This window comes from Quercus robur, chromosome 3 (assembly GCF_932294415.1).
Source record: "Quercus robur chromosome 3, dhQueRobu3.1, whole genome shotgun sequence".
NCBI classification, from domain to species: Eukaryota; Viridiplantae; Streptophyta; class Magnoliopsida; order Fagales; family Fagaceae; genus Quercus; species Quercus robur.
The window spans coordinates 65,696,732-65,720,375 of record NC_065536.1 but is presented as its reverse complement, the minus strand read 5'-3'; the positions used below and the strand labels follow the sequence as shown (position 1 = coordinate 65,720,375).

The following is a 23,644-nucleotide window of genomic DNA, read 5'->3' as shown; positions in this document are numbered from 1 at the left end:
AAAAATAAAATAAAAAAAACCTTTTTTTTTTTTTAAAGAGTTTCAACTTATGGCGTCCCCTCCTGTTGATAACTCTTTATCATAGTCATTGCATTTAAAAGTCTCCACCCGTTTATGGCATTTTCCAATAATTGCTTATGGGACCAACCAAGTACCAACCCCCTTTCCCATTCTTTAATAAGGACCTCCTAACTCACTCCTTAAAAAATAAAATAAAATAAATAAAAAAATAAAAAACCAATCCTATATATTGTGGACCTGAGTTTAATATTTATTTATTAAAATGGAGAAATATGGTTTGCTCAAGAAACATTATTGTTTACCTTCAGCAAAAAAAAAAAAAAAAAAAAAAAAAAAAAAAGAGAGAGAGAGAGAGAGAGAGAGAAAAGAAGAAACATGATTGGATATGAAAGTCATAGCAGAAGATAGACCAAATATCAATATATCAGTTTATCAACCAAAAAAAAAAATTCAATATATCAGAATATGAGAAATGATAAAAGGAAGTGGTAAATTATACTAAATTATTCTCCGCTTATTGAAATTTTTATAAATAGAACAATTAAATATATGCTCAAAATATTCTATTTTTAAAAAATGTTCCTACTAATTTATACAAATTACAAGAGGGTAGCTTCATTCATTCTCACAAATCTTTAAAGGAAAGTGTCATTTCGTCCATGGTTTGGATTTTTTTTTTTTTTTTTTTTTTTTTGAAAAAGAAATGAAAGTTCTATTAGGATAGTCATAGTGTGAGAGAGCATAGACTTATTACATGTTGCATTTATACAAACCTTAAAAAGGGAGTAGATGTTTGAGGTAATGTCATTTCATAAAACCTAAAGAGAAAGGTTAGTGTAATTAGGCATAAAATTATAAAACAAATTCAAGACAAAAGGTATTAAAAGGCAGAACATAATTTAGACACTTAATTGGGGGATTAGGTAAATTTTTTATGAGCAATCGGTGCAAGAGTCAGCAATTTAAATTAGATTAAGGCTTAGTTAAGTTGAGTAGGTGAAATGGTTTCATTTGTTTATATCTAGGATTGGCCTAATTTGTTACAATAAGAATAAGGATACAACAATTTTTTAAAATTGCTAACGTGATTTGTTGGATCGATGCACACTAAAAGATGTATCAATGGTGGATTTTGATCAAAGTAATATTAATATGACTTCTTCTAATTGAAGGAACATCACCTTTATTTGAGTTTACTATTGAAATAAATACCTGTGGGGTGTTGGGGGCAAGAGCCGAGATTCAAGTCTCCAAGAGAGAGTTTCACACACATATACACTTAAATTAAACTACAATAGAAATTCTATCTTGTATAAAAAAAAAAAAAAAAATCATAAGAAATGATGATGTTAATAGTTATGACAAAATTTTGAGTAATTTTTAGGTATTTTCTAAATACAGTGAAATGATAATTCATTTTCTCAAATTTATGATTATATTTACTAATTAAATTTATAACAAAATTCATCGTAAATGTGAGAGCAGAAAATGTTACAGTCACATAGTCCATGAGTCCTTAAAAATTTTCTCAAAATTACAAGGTTTTTGCTGAGTCAAGTGTCCATAGATACTAAATGCTTCTTAAATGGGTACCAATCCGGCGGCGACAAAGTGCATTACATAGAAAGGTCTTCATTACACTACAAGTCGATATGGTTCGTCTTAAATTGCTTTACCAGTTTCCTTGTCTGGGCCAGAGTGTCTTTTTTTTTTTTTTGGCTAAGCTTCAATGACACCACAGTGTCATTAATCATTGATTGATTTTCATGTGCACTCATTTTATATTCTATATTCATAATTGATGCATATATTTTAAATTGCAAAATATATATATATATATATATATATATATATATTTTTTTTTTTTTCTTTATATTTAAAACATGAAAGTGGATATAAGAATATCAATACCCTATTAACTTAGCGTAGGTCAATAATTATAAGGCCTTCCGGCCTAGTTCCAATAGAGACTGATAACACTCTTCGTTGTCCATTAGATTGGATCTAAGACTTAAACATATGCACATTTTACTTCACACACACGCTCATACAGTTCAACCCAATTCAATCTAATTAGATTCATTCAATTTGAGGAATCACATAAGTCATACAAAGCTCCACCAACCACATTAAAAGATGAAAGACTGAAAAAACGAATGTAAAGTATCATTTTCTTTTTTTATCAAAAAAAAGAGTATCATTATCCTGTTAACTTAATTTCGGTCAATAGTTTCAACTTTCAAGGCCTACTAGTGGATTTTGTATATCCAGTACCCGGCATATGTGCCGGGTAGACTGGTGCCCATAAAACAGGGAACACTCTCCATAGATGCTGGATCTAAAAGACATAACATATACAATTTCACACTTTTTATACAATCCAAATTCAATCTAACTGGATTCAATCAGTTCGAGGAATCACATACAGTCATACACCACAGCTTCAATCTCAACCAACCATGTCAACTTGTAATGAGCTTTCACAGCCTCATCAACCTCATGTAGCTCTTCTCCCAAGTGCTGGTATGGGCCATCTCACACCCTTTCTTAGACTTGCTACAAAGCTTATCCACCATCATTGCCGTGTCACTCAGGGGCGGAGCCAGAAATTTTGGTTTGGGGGGGCCAAGTTGTGATGTTAATATATTTGTTAATCAAGACAAACCTCTACACACATATATAAAAATTAATTTACTAAGAGAATTTATCATCTCCTAAATTTTAATGAGCATACAAAAGTCATGTATTTCTTCTATTAGACATGTACAAAAATTTATCATTTTTTACATAGTTCAATTTGTTAAACCTCTTAAATTATATAATTTTAATATAATTTCTCTTTCTTTTAAGAGCAACATTGAAATGACTCAAAATTTGGGGGGGCCAACTTCAATTTTTACATGCTACATTTTTTTAAATGTAAATAATATAAATACTATAAAATAATTTTTTTAAACTTTGGGGGGGCCTTGGCCCCCCCACCCTTGTGTGTGGCTCCGCCACTGGTGTCACTCTCATCACCACTCACCCCACTGTGTCACTCACTGAGTCTCAATTCATTACCCGCTTCCTCTCAGCTTTCCCTCAAGTCACACAATTGCAATTCCATCTCCTCCCTTTAGACCCTTCCACAGCCAATTCCAATGACCCTTTTTGGCTTCGTTTTGAAGCTATTCGTCGCTCAGCTCACCTCCTCTCTCCTCTCCTCTCTTCACTTTCTCCACCTCTTCATGCTCTCATCTATGATGTAAGTTTGACTTCCTCTGTGATTCCAGTCATTGAAAGCTTACATATTTCTAACTATATTCTCTATCCTTCATCAGCAAGAAATTCAGGGGCGGAGGGAAGGGGGGCGAGGGGGGGCATGTGCCCCCTCCGAACTTTGAATTTTTTCTACTAATAATATTATAAGGACCTAAAATGCCTTATTTGCCCCCCTTGACACAAAAGAAAAAAAAAAAAAATTTATCAATTCACCGTACCTTTGCTCAGGAGACTTCTCCTCCTACTACAATTCTAATATATAATAAAACCAATGGGTCCCACTTAGTAATGATTAAAAAAAAAAAATCTCAACATTGAATAGGATAGGAGTCTAAACACATTACACAGTAGCTTGATAGACAAAAAAAAAAAAAAAAAAAAAAAAAAAAAAAAAAAAAAAAAAAACATACAACTATAATATAAAACCATGGGTCTCACTTGGTAGTGATTAAAAAAAAAAAAAAAGATGTTTCATATCCATTAGCGACTTTGACAATGATCTTACTAGTTACAATAGCTATTGTTGAAAGAGCTTTTTCGGCAATGAACATAATTAAAAATCGATTACGCAATTGAATAGGAGATCAGTGGATGAATGATTATTTAGTCACATATATTGAGAAAGATATATTCAAGACTATTGAGTGTGAAGAAATCGTGTAGCGGTTTCAAAATATGAAAAATCGTCGAAGGCGATTGAGTAAAATAAGCTAGGTGTAAAAAAATAAATTAAAGTTTACATTTTATGTTAAATTCTGTATGACAATTACATTATCATATAGTAGTTCATTTATTTTGTTATTAATATTGATTAATTTTTTTAGATTAATTTTTTACTTTCAATCTTGTCTTTTAATTTTGCCCCTCCTGACCTAAATTCCTTGCTCCGCCACTGGCAAGAATGTTCTCTTTATTTTCACACTTCCCAAATTTTGCATCCAAAGCTATAGTTGGTGATGTTCTTGAAGTGATTCCAGGGCTTAAGCCAATCCCCAGATCGTCAATCCCACCTTTGCTTCTTATCCCAGATAGTCTTTTTGCAAAAATAATCAAGGAAGACAGTCCTAAACTCCCAAAATCAAACGGGGTTTTGATCAATACTTTTGAAGGACTAGAATCAGAAGCACTAGAAGCATTTAGTAATAGAAAATCAGTGATTGAAGGGTTGCCACCTGTGTTAGCTGTTGGTCCTTTGGTGCCATGTGAGTTTGAGAAGGGAGAGTGGGATGAGCCATTGAAGTGGCTCAATGAACAAGAAGATGGTTCAGTGGTGTATGTTAGCTTTGGTAGTAGGACAGCTATGTCTAGGGACCAATTAAGAGAAGTAGGGCATGGGCTACTTAAAAGTGAGTGTAGATTTTTGTGGGTGGTGAAGGATAAGCAAGTTGACAAGGAGGATAAAGAGGGTTTGGATGAAGTGGTAGGGCATAAGCTTATAGAGAAGATGAAGGAGAAAGGGTTGGTGGTGAAGAAATGGGTGGACCAAGGAGAGTTACTTGGTCACAAGGCTGTGGGAGGGTTTGTGAGCCATTGTGGTTGGAATTCGGTGACTGAGGCTGCATGGCATGGTGTACCAATTTTAGCTTGGCCACAAGGTGGGGATCAGAAGATTAATGCAGAGGTGGTGGAAATGAGTGGGGTTGGGCTGTGGGAGAAGAGTTGGGGATGGAGTGGTGATGATGATCAAATGGTGGTTAAGGGGGAAGAGATTGGAAAGAGAATTAGAGAGATGATGGGGAAGGAATTTTTGAGAGTGCAAGCAGCTCACATAAGAGAAGAGGCAAGGAAAGCATTTGTTGTTGGTGGGAATTGTGAGAGAATGTTCAAGCAATTGGTTGAAGAGTGGAAGTGAGCAATAGGAGCATTTGAGGGTTCATGCATAGCTTTGAGCTTTGATTATCAAAGATCAGTTTTCTTCCGATTGTAACAATGTCTGCTGTTTCAACTGTTGCTGGGAAGTCCCATTAATCTGCCTTTCATGTCATTGCAATTTAGTTTAGTTGGTTTTAATTGAGTATCTTGTTATCTTCAATAATGGACAATTAGTAGAGTTACAGCTATCGTTATTTTTTTTCCTTATATGATACGGATAGTAATTTTCATTTCATTTGTCAAAAGGGTGTATATCACTTAGAATTTGATGGGTGATACCTGGAGGAATCTCTGTTAACACTTTTGTTGTGATTTGTAACTTTTTATTTCTAGGTTTTTCTTACATTGAGAGTTTACAAAGTTATTTCTGACTCCTTAGAAAATTATTAAGTATTTTCAGAATATAGTGATATGGTGTTTACTCAGATTACATTCATGATAAACCCCATCATGAATTTAATTAGTAGAATTGACTACAATGCTACTAGAATAGTGAGAAACAAATTTTTACCCCATGTTTGGTTTAAGGAAAATGAATGGAAAAGAAGAGAAAAAAAAATAAGGGAGAAGGGAAAAATGTGGGCCCAAATGATAAGTTTCTTAACAAATTTAGCTTATTTTATTTTCTGTCATATTATCCAAACAATGGAAAAGAGGCCCGTTTGGTAGGGTATTTCAAACACCCATTTTCAATTTTTAAACAACATTTCACATATTTTTATACACTTTTTCACCCACACGTATTTCAAAAAACTATAAACAACACTACTCAAACTCCTCTACCAAACGGACCCTAATTTCTCTTACTTTCCTTACTTTTCCTCTCCCTCTTCTTCCTCTCAAACCAAACATAGTGTTAGTGATGCTTGAGAGAGAGAGAGAGAGAGAGAGAAATGGGTTGGCTTGTTTGAGATTGGGCTTGAAAGGGCTTAAAAGGCTGCTGTTTTAAGTATTTTGTAACTAGAAAGTTGGGCTTTCTAGTGAAAGAATTGCACTTGAAACTTTTGTGAGTTTGTCTTTTTGTGGATTGTGGCCTAATTTGATAAAGCCCTCAAACCAAAAAAGTCCCAAACAAAAGATGCAAAAAAGCAAAAGGTTCAACTTCAACATATCTTTTTGCTTGATTGCTTGTCTTTGAAACACGCACACCTCTTTACTGTTTTATATCTATAAAGTTCCTACTTCCATACATTGACATGTTTTACTTATTATAACTTCCACCCTCGGTCTTAGACACTCTTGACCATTCAAATGCAAATCGTAACAAAACATGTAACCAATAAACGCATGCCACGTATGAGAGCATTCTTACAGCATCTCTAACCGATTGTTATCCACCGTTAGTTTCAGCAAATTCTATCTCCCTCCCTCTCTTTCAGCAAGAGAGTGAGAGACAGAACTATGGTTTCCTCTTCATTCTCTCCTCTCTCTCAATTTTCATTAACCAGCTTCAATGTCTGTGAGAAACCCACTAGCCATAAAATTTACAAAATCCCAATTGGGTGCACTTTGAAACTCAAAAGTTCCTCTGGTTCTTCTTGGACTTCTTCTTCAACTTCTTCACCATCTTGCCAAGTTCTTCACAAGTCTCTTCCCTTGGCTGCTTCAGTTGTTGTTCTTCTCTGGTCAAATCCAGGTAATCAGATACACCACCTAACTTTCATTAGCTCTATTTCATGTCACTTTCTAATATAAATATCTCCTATAATATAACATTGTTTTATATTATGTACGCACTAGAAACTTTAAGCTTGATAGCATGTATTAATATTTTTAACAAAACTTAGGTATAGTTGCTTAGATGTTGTACATTAGGTTTCCCATTTAAATTCAAACACATGGTTGTATTGATCAATGAAGCACAAATAATATTATTTTTTTGGAGAATAATTTTATTCCATGCAGCTATGTGTTTGAATTTAATTGAGGACATAATTTACTTAATCTAAGTTTTACCCTAATATTTAATATCAATATCATTTACATGAACAATATAGTTTACTAAGCAGTTTGTCCAGTGGATTGGAGGCTGGAGGCTAAAGGAAAATGCTGCAAATTCTATTTTGAAAAATGAATAGGGTTCTCTGTTGTAAATGGTGTATATTGTATGATATATCCCTTTCTGTTGTTAGACAAAAGCTTGGTTCAATAGTTTGTTAGTTTTTTGTGCTTGTGTGACCTGTAGGTTGGGTAGTTCTGATTATTGTGTATTGGTTGCTGTAGCCTAAATGATACCAAATTGCTAGTGGTTTTATTTTTGTAGCTATGTTGATTGATTCTAAGCAATGCTAGAGATGCCAAAAAAGTTCACAACCTATAATATCACTTTCACATGGGCTCATTACAAATCCCACTTATGCACCAATCACAACAGGCCATATTAATAGTTGTGAAACATTTTGTATCACTAGATTTATGCTCTTTGTTTGGTTAGGTGTCTAGTTGCTGTTACAGTGTGCTGTGGGTAGCAGCTAAGATGCTGCTTTATTGAGTTGTACTGTAAATTTCTTCTTAACAATATTTCTAATCTCCAAAAGAGAGAGAGAAAAAAAAAGTAGGAAAGTTTACTTAGCAGTGGAGAAATTCAACTAGTTCACTAATCAGATTCCATAGTAATCTGCCAGACTACACAGTTAGAGCTATATGCAAGTCAAGTAAGTACTAATAGTAAACTTTTGGCAGTCGAGCTTACGTGGTTGAATATCCTCTCTTGGCATGCATTCTGATGGAAATTATTCATGCTATGTTGTGCTATATTTTGGTTTGTTGTTTGCCCATATGTGGGGACATACATTAAAAGGCAAAGCAAAAACTAAGATTTTGGATCTTTTTTACTGAAATTTGATTAACAAAATGCAAATTCATAATAGAACTGATTGTTTGTGCTTTGAATTCTGCAGCAAAAGCTGGATTTCTGTCAGGATTCCCTGGAATAGAATCAGTTCCTGGACCTAAGTTGCCCGAAATTGAATTTCTCAATCGCTTCAACGGTTTGATACTCACTAATGATTATCATTATGCTAACACTCAGTTCAAGCTTAATATGTCAAATGGCTTCATATTGGCATTCTTTTACAGAAGAAAACCAGAAGAGGTATGCAGAACTTGATGACAAATTCAAATCATCTCCTCTGCTCAAGGAATACCTTGAGAAAACCAAGTTGAACAAAGAAAAGTAAGTTTCTGGTCAATTACCAATTTTAGCATTAAATTGAGTGTCAAACAACTTCTGACTTATACACCCAGGATTCTACAGCTTAGTAACTTGTTTTAGAATATCATAAATGTAATGCAGGTTGTAAGATTTATTGAAGTTAATTACATAAGAAAAATGAATATTTAGTTAAAGGAGCTAGAATTAGATTTGATTTCAGTTTCTGAGTTATGCATATAAAGGACTTACTCCAGGCTCCAGCTACCTTAGGGAAAGTAAGACTTTCCAACTGATTAATAGTGATCTATGCGCGTCTCTTGCACATAAAAGATGCTAATTTTCTTGCCATTGAGTTTTAGCTCAAATGGTATTTTCTGCCAGAATAGATGGGCAGCGAGATCGTGAGTTCAAGGGCTATATAAGTAACTTACTGATTGAAAAAATGCTGAGTACTTATTCCTGAAATTGGAGTTATCTTATTGCTGTCCAAAATTATAAGTACTCTGTCATGCCCTTACTCATAATTGGAATGATATTTTTCTCATTGGGAATGACAGCATCATCCCCCAAGGTTTTAAAAGGCCTCTTACCAATTAATGTCCAAGGCATTTCATTTTGAGGACAATATCATGCTTTATGGAATCACATGGACCCTAATAGGTATGAGGCCTTTTAAAACCTTGAGGGATGAGGCTATGTGTCACTTTCAAAGAGACAATATCATGCCATTAATAAGTTGGGCGAGAGATACTCATTGAGTTGGATGTCTCCTTTTTTATTAGGTTTGAGAACTTTGATTGTAATGGACTCATATTTAGGAAATTTTCAGGAATCGCCAAGAAACTCAGGACAAGTACTGCCTACGTGGAGCAGAATGGGGTGTTGGAGATTGCTCAGCAGAGGGAATGTCAGCTGAGGATAAAGAGAAGTTCATTGCGGCTTTGAAGCAGAAGGTTGGAGTGAAATAAAAGGAGCTTTAGATAATGGTTTCTTGGCTTAGCATCATGGGTAAATCTACCATGTAAGATCACATTTTGGAACAGTTTCTTTCAACAGGATAGCATTTGTAGCCTTTCTTCTTCCTATTATTGTTTTGAATGTAATATGAATTAGCCAGGCATAGGTTGTAAGCTTATAACAAGGTGTTCAGTAGGTAATCCAGTAATCTTTTGGTATATTAAATTGTTTCTTAGGTTGGTTTTGACAGTAATTATAACTAGGTTATAAATGAACCAAACTATTTATGAATAGCTCAAGCTCAGCTCAACAAAAGGTTTGTTTATATCCGTTTATTTAGTAAACAAGTCAAACTCAAGCCCAAGTTTAGGTTCAACTACTGAACCAGCCAAGCTCAAACATGATGATATATTTGTGAACAAGCTCATGAATTTGGGGCTTGCTTAACTATAAACAATATTATAATTCTATATATATACTTATCTAAAAAATTACTTATATTGACTTGAGGATTGTATAAGTTTGTAAATAAATTTATATGATATCAACTTATTATTTGTAGTTTATTAATAATATATACAATCTCTTCATAGTAAAAACTCATAAATTTACGAAGATGTAAAAAATTTTAGTCATGATTTTACTATATATATGATGTAGAACAAAGTCAAGCACATGCTTTCTTGGAGCAACAAGGGCGCCAAAAGTCACAATGCAAGATCAAAAGGGGTGCCAGTTGAGGCCATCAGGCCGACAATGTTGGAATTGCATGAAATTTGGCTGGTTGAAAGGAAATAGCATTCTAATCCAAACTCATGTCAATTGTCATAAGCATCGTCTAAATTTAGGCAAATTCCTTTGTTAAGGCCTTGAAAACAGTGTTTTTGCTATTTATAATAATATTTGTTTTTCTTTAATAACTTTTAATTTAAAAGTCAAAATATGGCCCTGTCTATTTTTAAACGTCTCTTAGAGACAGTATTTTCAATTTCCGCAATTATCTCAATTTTTCTATTTTTGGCAAAAATCACTATTTTGCCACCAAATTACGTGATTAGCACAAATTAGGGTTTCTGGGCGTTGCCCTAGCCGCCCTAGGGTTTCTTTTACTATTTAAACATATTGTAACCTTCAAGGTAATTCAGTTTTTATTTTTATAAACTACAGACTTTGTCTATTTCTCTCTGGTAAATTTCAGGACCTTATCACCTTGTAGATTCAAGGAACCCCTCGTGGATTCGAGATTTTCATTCAAAAGCTATCATGTTTAGTTTCTTTTTCCATTCAGAAAGCAATGTGTTTGTTTTCTTATAGCTTCCGTAACATCAATATAGGAAAAAAAAAAGTTATGCAAGTAACTTGTGAACAAGCACGAGCATGTTTGACAATAAAATGAATCAAGATTGAATGTGTAATCTTATTAGGGATGAGTTTGAGCTCGACCCATATGTGAAATAAAATTAAATGAACAAACTTGAATTTTTAATACTCAATTCAACTTAGTTCATTCACAGGCCTAAAGTGTAACCTATGTGGCTAAATATGTTGTCTCAAGGCAAGCTTTGTTCAAGGCCTCATTTGAGTATAAAGTTCTTTTTGAAGGTTGGATTTTATAATGGTTTAATTGGGCTGATTAATTATCAATGTAAGAAAATAAGTAGAACTATTTTAGAGTATACTTGTACTTTGAAGAGAGAGAGAGAGAGAGAGAGAGAGAGAGAGATTTTAAAAAGTTGTACGTAAAAGCAAAAAAGCAAAAAATTAGCTTATAAACTAGTCCCAAACTCACACGAAATTTTCCAAAAAGCCATATTCTGAATCTTTTAGGAGCTAGCGGGCTAGGAAAAGAGGATTGACATAGGGACATTGGAAGGAGAGAGAGAAAGAGATCATTTTTCCCATGGTTTTAAAACAAATTGAATCATAATCCAATCTAGTTTTCTTTAATAATCAGAATTTCTAAAAAAAGCAACAAAAGTTGGAAATTGCCATTTCAACGATGAAAACTAGGAACCAAAATGATTCAATCGGTTCTAAAATGGTTGAGTAAGGATGTCAAAACGCGGTCGTTTTTGTAAAAAACTAAGGTTAGGTTTAGTAATAATTTTTGTTTTTTGATTTCTAAAACTTGTTTTGAGAATAGAAAGAAAAAAAAATTCATGTATTTTCAAAATCAAAAACATGTTTGACTAGTTGAATTTAAAAATTTATAAAAAAAATTAAAATTAAAAAAAAAACTGAAAAAGTACTTTTAAAAATAGAAACATTTTTTTTTTCTATTCATTTTGAGTTGTCAAACAAGCTTTCTAGTCTTAAAAATAGAAAACTATTTTTGGAAATAGAAAATAAGAAAAAAAAAACAATTACCAAATATACCCTAAGTCGCCTCGAATAGAAAACAGCCCATTAATTCTTCCTTTCCTTGTAGTAAAGGACAATGGACAATTAAAAAAGAAAAAAAAAAAAAAAGATACAAATGTGCAAAATTGAGAGAGAGAGAGAGAGATTGGTAAGGTAATTTGATGACAATTTCTCAACTCCAATTTGATGTACAACATTTGTACATTCTCAACTCAAATCAATTTTTGCCTCTGATCTTGACAAAGAATTAGACTGATATCAGCTCACATGCAACTAGTAATTGCGCAAAGAAAGCTCTGTTAATAAAGAATATTTACAAAAAGAACATAGCTTAGTGTAACTGATATGATTTTGAAAATTTAGGTGATGGTTTAGTCGATTCGAGGTGACTAATATATGAGAAATAGAGAAAAGAGAACAGAGTCTGGGTTGTAATACTAGTTCTTATTATTCATTGCCCACTGATTAAATACAATGCTGCTCAACGAATTCAACAGACATAAGGATAAAACAAGCCTAAACGAACTGAAAAGGACTCCTAAACAAACTCATAGGGACATTTAAAAATAATCTCCTACTAATTCTGCTAGCCTTCCTAAAAAGTAAGAAGTACTTTTATTTGATGAAGTCTGGAATAACATATGCAGATAAAGCCTCTCATGCTGATAATGACTTCATCCTGAATCGCTTCTCCCTTCAGCTACAAACCTCTTATCATCATCTGTCAGCATCACAACTATATAACTTCGTAATGAAATCATAACAAAGTTGCTTAGAATGCATTATTTTTTATGATAAGCCGATATCAAAAGTTGATGAATCTGTTCCACTTTTCCACTCTGCTCATCTTTCCGATCCATCTCATTAAGAATCTGTAAAAACCCAACCATCAGGCTAAGAATGAGTGTGTGTGTGTATAGAGAAAGAGAGGGAGTCCATTTTAAATTGCTACCTGTGCATCATTGTTCTTAAATATTGGGAGAAATCGCCGCCTACAATACTCATTGAATATAAGAGTGCAGATAATCAACGGAATGGTGAAACCTGAAGCCACTAGTGATCGTTTAATTCCGAAAGCCCCAAGAGTGGTTATTTGTGTTATTATCAATGAAAAGATTGTTGTGTTGTGAACAATAGGCCAAAACTGTCCTCCAGTATCATGTTTTGAAGTATATACGTTGACTATCTGAAAGATACATTTGAATGTTTTAAAATGCATTCCTTAATAGAGCAAGAGAACAAATCACAAAATACCAAATGGTGAGAATAGATCAATTTCTTTAGTGAAAAAAATAAAAAACAAATAATAACAAGAACAAAGTCTTGGTCCCAAAATGTAAAGGTTGGCTATGGAAACTAATTAGGGTCAACCACACGTATTCTTCTCCATTATTCAATCCTATCATGTCACCTCATCAATTAACATGTCCTTTTTAACAACTAACAACTAACATATGGAGTTACTTTCTGGTAGAAGCATAACAATAAAAGCAAATGCAATACTTTGACACACGCTACTTATAGGTTATATATATTCTACAAGAACACCAAATCCATTGCCTATCAATTATCATAGGCTATTTATCAGAAAATAAAGAAGCCATAATCTTACAAGGATCAATTGTCAAGAATCAGCACTAAGAGATTACAGTCCTGTAGTTCACATATGGACGAAAGGATTGGCATGTATCATATCCCTAAACATTTATTTTATAAACTCCAACCAAAATGCGCTCCAACTTAGCACCAATTTTACATTAAAGTTTTTCGATTTCTATGTTTGGTGCATTTTAGAGCTCATGCCACCATTGGCGATTGTCCAGACTTAAATCTCTACAATTGGTCTCTATCTCTCTCATGTATTTTACTGACCTATATGAAGAAACTAAAGAGTTCAGAACTTGGTGGAATGGCAAGTGCACTCTGCCTAAATGTCACTCGTTTTGAGTCTAGAAACCGGCCTCTCTGAAATTCGGGTTGCATAACAACCATCTTAGAACCTGTAGAAGGAGGAGCTTTGTACAATGGTACAACCTTTTTCAAGAAGACACTAAACTAAGAGCAAACAGATGCAGACTGCCAATAACTAGATACAACTACTCTACCAACCTATGGTACCAAAGTTGTGTTTCCGAATATGTTGCCTTGTACAATAAAATATACGCCAAAAGAGACATACAAACATCTAGGTGGTACCAGAAAAACTCTGTTATTCAGTTTGATAATCTCAACAATTCAATCGCATTATTAATCCCTTCATTGCCACAAAAGCTAATAGCAGCAGCATCATCGATCATAAAGATAAGCAAAAGCTTAATGTATTAGAAAAGGGAACTGATTTTTTTTTTTCTTTTTTTAATATATAAGGAGCTTCTACAACTTTATAGTGCAGCCATGGAAAAGGAGCTTAGTTGCAGTTTGTATGTGCATTCAATTTTGGAAGTCTAGAATATTTATTTGCGGGGCTGCATGCAATGCCCAATGAAATCAAATTCTGCATGGTAAAAACTAAAAAGTGTGTCTAGTAGTCCAAAGTGTGCTTTCTCGGTCCTTGAGTTAATAGGATTATTACGTAATTTTTATTTTGCTAGCATTGAGTCTGATTTTGATTTCACATCAGCTTTCTTACTAAGTCTATCAAACTCTTTAATTAAGGTCATTGTGGTCGAGGTGTCAAATAACTCAGACACATAAAAACTTTAGAACTTAAAAAGGAATTTTTTTTCCTAGAATGTGCACACTCTCTCTCTCTCTCTCTCTCTCTCTTATTTTAGTCTTAATTTATCATTGTGCTATTCTTCTCTGCAAATAGTACTCGGATTGTTGTTTAACAAAATTTATGCGTTAAAATGTTAAAATCCGTAATAAATCAATTTCTAATCACCTAAGAATCATTCCACCACCCTTCCATTGTGATGGCAGCCCCCAAGCAGGAAATTCCCTAAGCTAGGTGCTACTTTTCAAGCCTTAATTTTGGCTCTTCTAATTATTTCAAAATGTAATACTAAGATTGAGGGAGCTAAGAACGTTTATTTTCTAGCAATAAACCTATTACCAAGTTCAAGAGAACTGAGATCAAGTATTGTAAGAGTGAAACATAATATCAAAATCTAATTGGTGGTTGGATAATGTTAAATATTAGCAACGCGATGTGTTGTATCATGTTGTGTATGCTAGAGTAAATGCGGAAGAGGAAGCATAGAGGAGGAACATTAAGAACACAAGGGTTACGTGGTTCAGCCTTACGGCCTACATCCACGAAGGAATCCCTTAAGGGCTACATCTTTATTGTATGAGAGTGAAGTACAATAATCTCCTGTGTTACAATGAACCCTAACATGAGTATATATAGGCGACTAAACCCTAGACTACTAGTACAAGCAGGAATGGGCTTGGGCCTATTACATTGGGTTAATATGTCTAATATATATCTCTAACACCCTCCCTCAAACTCAAGGCGGAAACTCGATGAAGGCTTGAGAGTAGAATTAGGCTTGGGCCTATGCTAATGGGCTAATATATCTCTAACAGATAAAAAAAAGGAAATACCACCAGCTTACAACTCAACTGAATGCATTGTTCAAACATATTTTGTATCTATGATGGAAAATTGAAGAACACACTGTAATGAATGCCTTATTTAAACACATTTGATAACTACAATGGAAATGGAAGAACAAGCTCACCATTGACAAAATACAATCAAATCACTAATTAAAGAACTCGGCAAAGAAATAGACATGCCAAAGCCACATTAACAAACAAGGTAAAGAGGGACAAATCACTAATGAGAGCACTTACCTGATTTCGATACACAAAGTAAGCAAGCATAAAGTAAGCCCACACAAAGGCCAATATTGAGGGTGCCAAGATAGAACATATGAATCCAAGGAATCCGAACAAGAGGAGTCGTGGGACTTCTTTATGGTACCGGAAAGACAAGGTTTCATTAGAGGAATCATCCCTGATTCCTTGTATGAATCTTTTACCCAGGTTGCGAAAAAGTGCAGAGATTTGTATCGCTTCACATGCCAAACTTATCCAACCATACATTAAAACAAAGGTTGTGAAGAAACCAACCTGCAACAATTTGTAAACCACAATTATGATGAAAATATGATGTCAAAATTTCTATATTTGCCTGAAGAAATAAAGGAAAACTGGAAAAATATTTCTTTTCATGAGAATTTGGAAACTAGATAATGAATTTAAAATGTGAAACATTCGTCATGAGGGATTATTTTCACAAATAGAACTCTTCATTGTAAAGCCTTAGTATAATCAATAATTGGAAATTAATACTGCTCAAAACTCACACAAAATTATATAAAACAGTTTGCATAAAGTAGCATAGCTAGAAAAAGGTAAATAATAAACTTAAATAAGAATCAAAGAACAAAACCTGTCTCGGAACTGCTATGGCAAGTTCTGCAACTATGTCTTTCACATTAGAAGAAGCACTCCATTGGTTGATATAGTAACCAATAGCGAACCTTACAAAAACACTGACAAAAAAGACATTCCAAATTGTGAAGTACAAGACTTTGCAGCATGCGTTCATTTGCCTCCCACTAAGAGAAATAGACCCCTCTAGTCTTGAAAATAGCATCATAGTTGGTGGAACGGCATATAGAGCTAAATTCAAAATTAGACTTGGAAGGTAAGCTGTTACCAGTTGGGTCATATATTTCCTGCATCAAGGCACATAATAAATTTACTTGTAAATCAGCACTATGCCCATGCAATGCATAAGTTAATCAAAATCATTTATAAATTAAACAACGATAAAAGAAGATACAATTATTTAGATTTCATAGCAAACATTGTGTAAGCCTGAGTTTATTATTTGAAACTTTAATTTGATAATTAAGTTGTAATTGGAAATAAGCTACTCTAGACAGTGTTAAACTTGTGGTAATTAAGTTGTAATTGGAATTGAACTTTTTCATACATTGCTACGATCTAGATAGTATTAACCTAGAAAACTATTTAAAATTCAAAATTCAAGAACAAATTTAAGCTTGAGGCTAGTAAGTAAAGGGGATGGATGATTAATAACTTCATCTAATATCTATGCAGTTTAAACAAAAGCATTTATATCTTTTATAAGCAAATGTGAATCACATGAGGGAATTAAGTAAGACTAAATACCATGTATACTTATATTTATAAAAATATGCATGTTTATTTTATTAAGAATAAGCCACGAAGAACTTACCTAACATAATTACAAAAATAACACACACATAACACAATACAACTCTACCATCACAATACTTACATCTTTAGAAGTTCTCCCAAAAATGGAAATGCCTTTTGTACTAGATATGTTTTTTCAAGCTCATCTAGCTGAGTCAAAACTTGAACAAATGCCATAGGATAAAGAAACACAAAAATGAAGGCAATAGTAGCCACAAGTGTTCCCATCTTACGGATCCAAAATTGTCTGAATGGTATATCAAGGTTTGACCAATCTACATCTTGTGGTTCTGGAGCCATTTTTGCCACCCATAACATAGGATTTGCAGATAGATGAACATGTCTAGCAGCAGCAGCAGCATAACGAGTCTTGAAAGAAACAAAAGCAGATGCACCATCCTGAGTCTTGAAAGAAACAAAAGCAGATGCACCATCCATGAGAAAAAAGCCATATGGCCGAATCTTAAATATACACTAGTAGAAAATATTTTCAAATTAATTAGTGGACTAAATTACATTGAATTAAAAAGACAAATGGAGTTGCCATAAAAACCTTATGTGAATAGTCAGAGATAATATCTAGGTAAGACATGCTTTCATATATACTAGTTCATCCACTATTTCACATACATATCCACATTTGATATTTTAAAATTTTCCGTATTTTACAGCATAAGAGTATATTTGAAAAAAGATATGTTATGTGTGTGAGAATCAAGTCTAGGGCAATTAGTCTTGTGCAATGAAGCAAGTACCAAGCAATGTATGAAGAAAATGGCCTTGAAAGGCAAAGACAAGGCAAAAAGATATAAATTGCAGGAGATAACTTTCAATTTCATAGTATAACTTTGAATAAAATAAAATAATTAACCAATGCAAATGGTAGGAATGAGGAATTGCTGTTCACTACGATCACATTGCATCATCTGCTAATCATTTGGTAATCAGTACAATACAAAATTCAGTGTCCAAATTACAATGTTAATTAGGTCCACATGAAATAATGAATCATAATATTTCTGAAATTTCTAGAACATTAGCCAAAATTGATTGTGCTCTCATACTGAAGGAAAGTCATGCTGCTTCATTATTTATTAAATAAAGAATAAGCCATAAGAAAATCAATTGACAGACATGCAAAAGATTTAGAAGTGTATAGCTGAATATAAACAACAAATTGTAAATTAAAGACAGATGCACACCATCGATTTCTCAATTCTTTCCGGTTGGTACACCATTTGGTGTGACAAGTAATAATTTGTGAAATTTTTTTTCACAGAATCACTGTATGATTCTTCTGAAGACCAAGGAATAGCACGGACAAGAACTGTAAAATGACTTGGATTTGTTGGTGATCCAGTAAGATGTGCTCGCCTCATCTTGGCAATGTTCTTATACTCCTAGAATATGTAGAAAAAGTTTCTATAAGAAACATTGAACAAAAGATAAGCTATACATTAATAGAATATGCAAATAAATTTACATACTCTATAAAAAAATATATATAAAAATTACATACTTACAATGTAAAGGAGAATGCAAGCTGAGCAAGTTATAATGTATAATCCGAGACAATAAGTCCAGAGCCTGAAAAGGCACAATCCAAAAAAATAAATATAAAAAATCAGCATTTTAAATTATCTAATCATCAACAGTATATGTCAACGTACCATCTTGAACCTTCTTTAACATTCTCGATGGTAAATACTTTCAGAGAACGGTCATGACAATTTAGTTGCTCAAAATAATTCACTTGAAACACTAGAATACCGCCAAAGACAGTAACTACGGCAAAAATTTTGTTACTGCAAAGAAAATTTAAATGGCACCCGTAAGAACTTGAAAAACCAGCAGTACATTTTTTCTACAAATATGTAAATGAGATGGAAAGGAAACTATGAAACATATTTTGCTAAAGTATATATTAATACATGTGCTTAAATTGGAAAGTGCATATTCACTGCATCAAGAGAAAACTTCCACAAGTGTAATATGAAAATGGGCCACAACAAAATGAAAATTTTAAATGAATGAAAAAAAAAAAAAAAGGAATTTGAAACAACCTAAGGAAAAGCTCTAGTCAATGCACTATACTCCAAAAGAACTAATCACAATTGAGGTTTCTTGTAATTATTATATCCAAAATCATATTTTCTACCATCTCTGGAAATAACATGTTTTCTCTCTTACTACTTCTACTTGTGCTGTTTTAGGATTCTATCATATTTAAAGTCTATCATCTCCTTAATTAACATGTCTTTCTCTTGTGCTGTTTTAGGTTTTCCTTGTTCACCTAAATCAAATTAGCCTTCCTAACCGGTGCATTAATTACTCTCTTTTGCATATAATCTTTTTTAATACTTCTACTTGTGCTATTTTAGGATATCACTATCATTTTCAAAATCACCTTAATTAAGATGTCTTTCTCTTGTGTTATTTTAGGTTTTCATTTTTTTCCATCTAGTTCACCTAAATCAAATTAGTCTTCCTAATTGGTGCATTAATTACTCTCTTTTTGCATATAATCAACCATCTTGACTGGCTCTCCCTTGAATCAATAGAGAACCTTTTCTTTTGTATATGTATGAATAGATATTATTCCATTCCAATTCCTTCCCGATACCTCCCAAGGAAAATCCTGAATTAGATCCCATATTGACAGGTTAGTGTGAGCTTATCCATGCGGTTATGCACTCTTTGAATAGGAATTCATTTTCTAAAAGATATGCTTTAGTGGGTCTCCGAGATCCTTTCGATGTCCTATGTTCTTATTTAGAGTCACCCCTATTTTTAAAACTTTACAAATTTATAACATATTTACCAAAAGCAATAAAGGTTGACCATATGTGAAAGCATAGGGAACTGATCGACTAGAAACATCATCCAACCATAAAAGTTAAAAAAAAAAAAAAAAAAAAAAAAAAAAAAAAAAAAAAAAAAAAAAGGATGAATCAACTCTTATAATTCCAATAGAGATATGCAGAGTAAATTATCAGCCAAAGAAAAAATACAATAACCACGCCAAGCCATTGACCAAAATAAAAGCAATCATAATCTTTATTACATTAAATATAGACATAAGCTATCAGCCTTCAATAACAGTTAGTAATTACCTGAAAACAATTATCCTGTGAAAAACCAAAGCATCCATGCCACCCACGCGCAACAGTTCTTTTTCATTTGCTGCAAATGCATCAACTATCCAACTACGTGAGGGAACAAACCTCTCAAATGTCCAGCACCTTGAAGCAAGTCTCCCTCTAAAGTAGACTCTTACATTGCTTGGTTGTTCTCTTAATATAGAATAGAGTAAAAAAATGACCCCACACAGAACCAAAGTGATTATTTCAAAGTCTGTAAGAGCATAACTGTCCATTGCTATGTCTGCAAGTTTAGAGAACTGACAGATTCAAGGATGGGACCAAATATTTCATCCACTTTCTCACTCTCAGATGTAGGGAATTTCACCAAAAATCCCAACCTGTGAGAAACAAAACAAATAGAGAAAACACACGTCAAAGAAAAATAATCACACGCACAAGACAATATTTACGTGGTTCGGCAATTTGCCTACGTCCACGGAGTTGCAGGGATTTCACTATTATCAGGGAAAATACAATAGTGCACAAGAACACTCTCAAGAAACCCAAATCCCAATTACACCCTAGCACTCTCTTACAGAAAAAATAAGAATAGAAGCTGGCTGCCTCTCTTTTCTCTATTTTCTCTCATGCGGCTGCTTACTAGGTTAATTAGGATTTCTCTCTTTTTAATCTCACACGGCTGCCCTCCTTCTTAAGCATAATATATATATATATATATATATATATATATATATATATATATATATATATGTCAAAAGTCGGCTGGAGTAACAAATCCTATTACAAATAGGATTTGTTCAATAGGTGGACGTGGGCTTGTGGCAATTCAAGCCACACACGGCCCACTCCAACAAATCTCCACCTTGGCTTGAATTGATCAAGCTACACGAGCAAACTCCTCTATCAGCTCCACCTTAGCCCTTAAGGGCTCACAAGCTACAAACATTAACCACAATCCTCCATAACATAGTCCTTTATCCCTGCAACTCATCCTCCTGTCCTCAAGCTAGAAGACCAATTGAAGCTGCGCACAGCTTCAACTTCTCAATAGTGACACCCTTAGTCAACATGTCTACCGGGTTCTTAGATCCACAAATCTTCTCAAGCATTACCAGCTTATCTTCAACAAGGTAACGGATAAAGTGGTATTTTGTCTGTATGTGCTTCGACTTTGAATGAAAAGCCGAATTCTTGGCAAGAAAGATTGCACTCTGACTGTCACTGTGTAGAATGCCCATCTCCTGCTTCTTACCCAATTCTTCTAAGAAACCATGTAGCCAAATCATCTCCTTTCCAGCTTCAGTTGCTGCAACATACTCAGCTTCTGTAGTAGACAAAGTAACAATCTTCTGTAGATTTGAAGCCCATGATATAGCTGTACCACCCAGAGTAAAAACAAACCCAGTAGTACTCTTTCTACTATCAATATCACCAGCAAAATCAGCATCTACATAACCCTGCAGTTTCAAACTTGCACCTGTGAAGTAAAGACATGTATCTGATGAACCCTTCAGATATCTCAGAATCCACTTGACTGCCTCCCAATGCTGCTTTCCAGGCCTACTCATGAATCTGCTCACAACTCCCACTGCATGTGCAATGTCTGGCCTTGTACACACCATAGCATACATCAAGCTGCCAATAGCTGAGGCATAGGGCACCTTACTCATATGGTCCCTTTCTTCTTCTGTCTTCGGTGATTGTTCTTTGCTTAGTTTGAAATGACTACCCAAGGGTGTGCTCACTGGTTTAGCTTCATTCATGTTGAACCTGCTGAGAACTTTCTTCACATACTCTGACTGTGAAAGCTTCAATGTACCATTAGCCTTGTCTCTAATGATTCTCATACCAAGGATTTGCTTTGCAGCTCCTAAATCCTTCATTGCAAACTGTTTGGACAATTGCTTCTTCAGATTATTAATCTCCTCAATGCTAGACCCTGCAATAAGCATATCATCCACATACAACAGTAATATGATGTAAGAATTGTCAAAAAACTTAACATAGCAACAGTGATCAGCTTCACATCTCTTGAACCCAATTCTTTGCATAAAACTGTCAAATTTCTTGTACCACTGTCTAGGAGCTTGTTTTAGGCCATACAAGCTCTTTCTTAGTTTGCAAACTAAATTCTCTTGTCCTTGAGCAATGAACCCTTCTGGCTGAATCATGTAAAGGTCTTCCTCCAAGTCACCATGAAGGAATGCTGTCTTCACATCTAACTGCTCAAGATGTAAGTTTTCTGCAGCCACCATTCCCAGTACTAGTCTGATTGTTGACATCTTCACAACTGGAGAAAATATCTCTGTGTAGTCAATGCCTTCCTTCTGCTGGAACCCTTTAACAACTAATCTGGCCTTGTAACGTTTGCTACCATCATGTTCATTCTTTATTCTGTATACCCACTTGTTGTGCAAAGCCTTCTTTCCTACTGGCAATTCAGTCAGTTCCCATGTTTGATTCCCCAACAAGGAATCCATCTCATCCTTCATGGCTAACTCCCACTTGCTTGAGTTTTCATCTTGCAAGGCTTCATCATAACACTCTGGCTCACCACCATCAGTCAACAGGAGATAATTTAAAGTGGGTGAATAACGCTGTGGAGGTCTAATGCTCCTGGAAGATCTGCGGACTTCAGTTACAGGTGTACTCAGATCTACCTGTGAATTTACATTCTCTTTATCTTCTTCACCCCTTTTCTGGACAGTACCTTCAGTCAATTCATCTAAGTTGACAAACTCAGATTTCTTTTGATCTATCCCTGTAATATCTGACACTACAGTTGACCTGTCCTTGTACATAACCTGTTCATTAAATATCACATTTCTACTTCTGATGATTTTCCTGTTTTGTTCATCCCAAAACCTATAGCCAAATTTCTCATCACCATAGCCAATGAAAAAACATATTTTAGACTTTGCATCAAGTTTACTACGAGCATCAGAATCAATATGAACATAAGAAACACAACTAAAAACTTTTAAGTGTGAAAACTTTACCTCTTTACCGCTCCAAACCTCCTCAGGAAGTCTGAATTCCATGGGAACTGAAGGTCCTCAGTTTATCAGGTAAGCTGCAGTGCTAACAGCATCAGCCCAAAAAGTTTTTGGTAGTCCAGCATGCAACCTCATACTCCTAGCACGCTCATTGAGAGTTCTATTCATGCGCTCAGCCACACCATTCTGCTGTGGTGTCCCAGGAATGGTCTTCTCCATCCTAATTCCCTGTGCAGCACAATACTCACTGAACCCTCCATCTATGTACTCTCCTCCATTATCTGACCTCAAACATTTTACTTTTAAACCTGTTTTTGTCTCAACCATGGCCTTCCACTTCTTAAAGGTTTCAAATACATCTGATTTATTTTTCAGAAAATAAACTCATACCTTTCTACTTGAGTCATCAATGAAAGTGATGTAGTACCTTGAACCTCCAAGGGATGCAACCGGAGAAGGTCCCCACAAATCAGTGTGTACTAACTCCAATTTTTCAGCCTTCGGTGTCCTGCCAGTTTTCAAGAAGCTCACATTTTTCTGCTTTCCTAAGATGCAACTTTCACACATGTCAAAATCAATGGACTTCAATTCTGGTAGTTTTCCTTTTGACAACAGCATCTTCATCCCTTTCTCACTCATATGACCAAGTCTGCGGTGCCATAGGCTTGTATTAGTACTTGCATCAGCAACTGCAATTGTGTCTCTTGGACTTGAGG

At 34.3% G+C, this 23,644-nt stretch overlaps 3 protein-coding genes across 3 annotated transcripts; 2 read left to right on the top strand and 1 right to left on the bottom strand.

Annotated features, from left to right (window-relative positions):
- The first annotated feature begins 2,382 nt into the window (after positions 1 to 2,382).
- On the top strand, positions 2,383 to 5,345 carry LOC126718949 (UDP-glycosyltransferase 708G1-like). The gene is made up of 3 exons (XM_050421369.1): positions 2,383 to 2,604; positions 3,027 to 3,342; positions 4,180 to 5,345. The coding sequence occupies exons 1-3, from the start codon at positions 2,481 to 2,483 to the stop codon at positions 5,135 to 5,137; spliced, it is 1,398 nt and encodes a 465-aa protein (XP_050277326.1). The 5' UTR covers positions 2,383 to 2,480; the 3' UTR covers positions 5,138 to 5,345.
- A 1,016-nt stretch (positions 5,346 to 6,361) lies between these two features.
- On the top strand, positions 6,362 to 9,503 carry LOC126718948 (uncharacterized). The gene is made up of 4 exons (XM_050421368.1): positions 6,362 to 6,793; positions 8,058 to 8,147; positions 8,236 to 8,332; positions 9,141 to 9,503. Exons 1-4 carry the CDS (start codon positions 6,559 to 6,561, stop codon positions 9,277 to 9,279), a joined length of 561 nt encoding a protein of 186 aa, XP_050277325.1. The 5' UTR covers positions 6,362 to 6,558; the 3' UTR covers positions 9,280 to 9,503.
- Positions 9,504 to 12,170: 2,667 nt separating this feature from the next.
- Positions 12,171 to 20,204, bottom strand: LOC126719958 (CSC1-like protein RXW8). Its single transcript, XM_050422453.1, has 9 exons — positions 19,942 to 20,204; positions 18,499 to 18,633; positions 18,352 to 18,415; positions 18,031 to 18,228; positions 16,911 to 17,233; positions 16,032 to 16,320; positions 15,431 to 15,709; positions 12,582 to 12,815; positions 12,171 to 12,501 (listed from the first exon to the last, which is right to left on the bottom strand). The coding sequence occupies exons 1-9, from the start codon at positions 20,202 to 20,204 to the stop codon at positions 12,412 to 12,414; spliced, it is 1,875 nt and encodes a 624-aa protein (XP_050278410.1). The 3' UTR covers positions 12,171 to 12,411.
- Between the last annotated feature and the right edge of the window lie 3,440 nt (positions 20,205 to 23,644).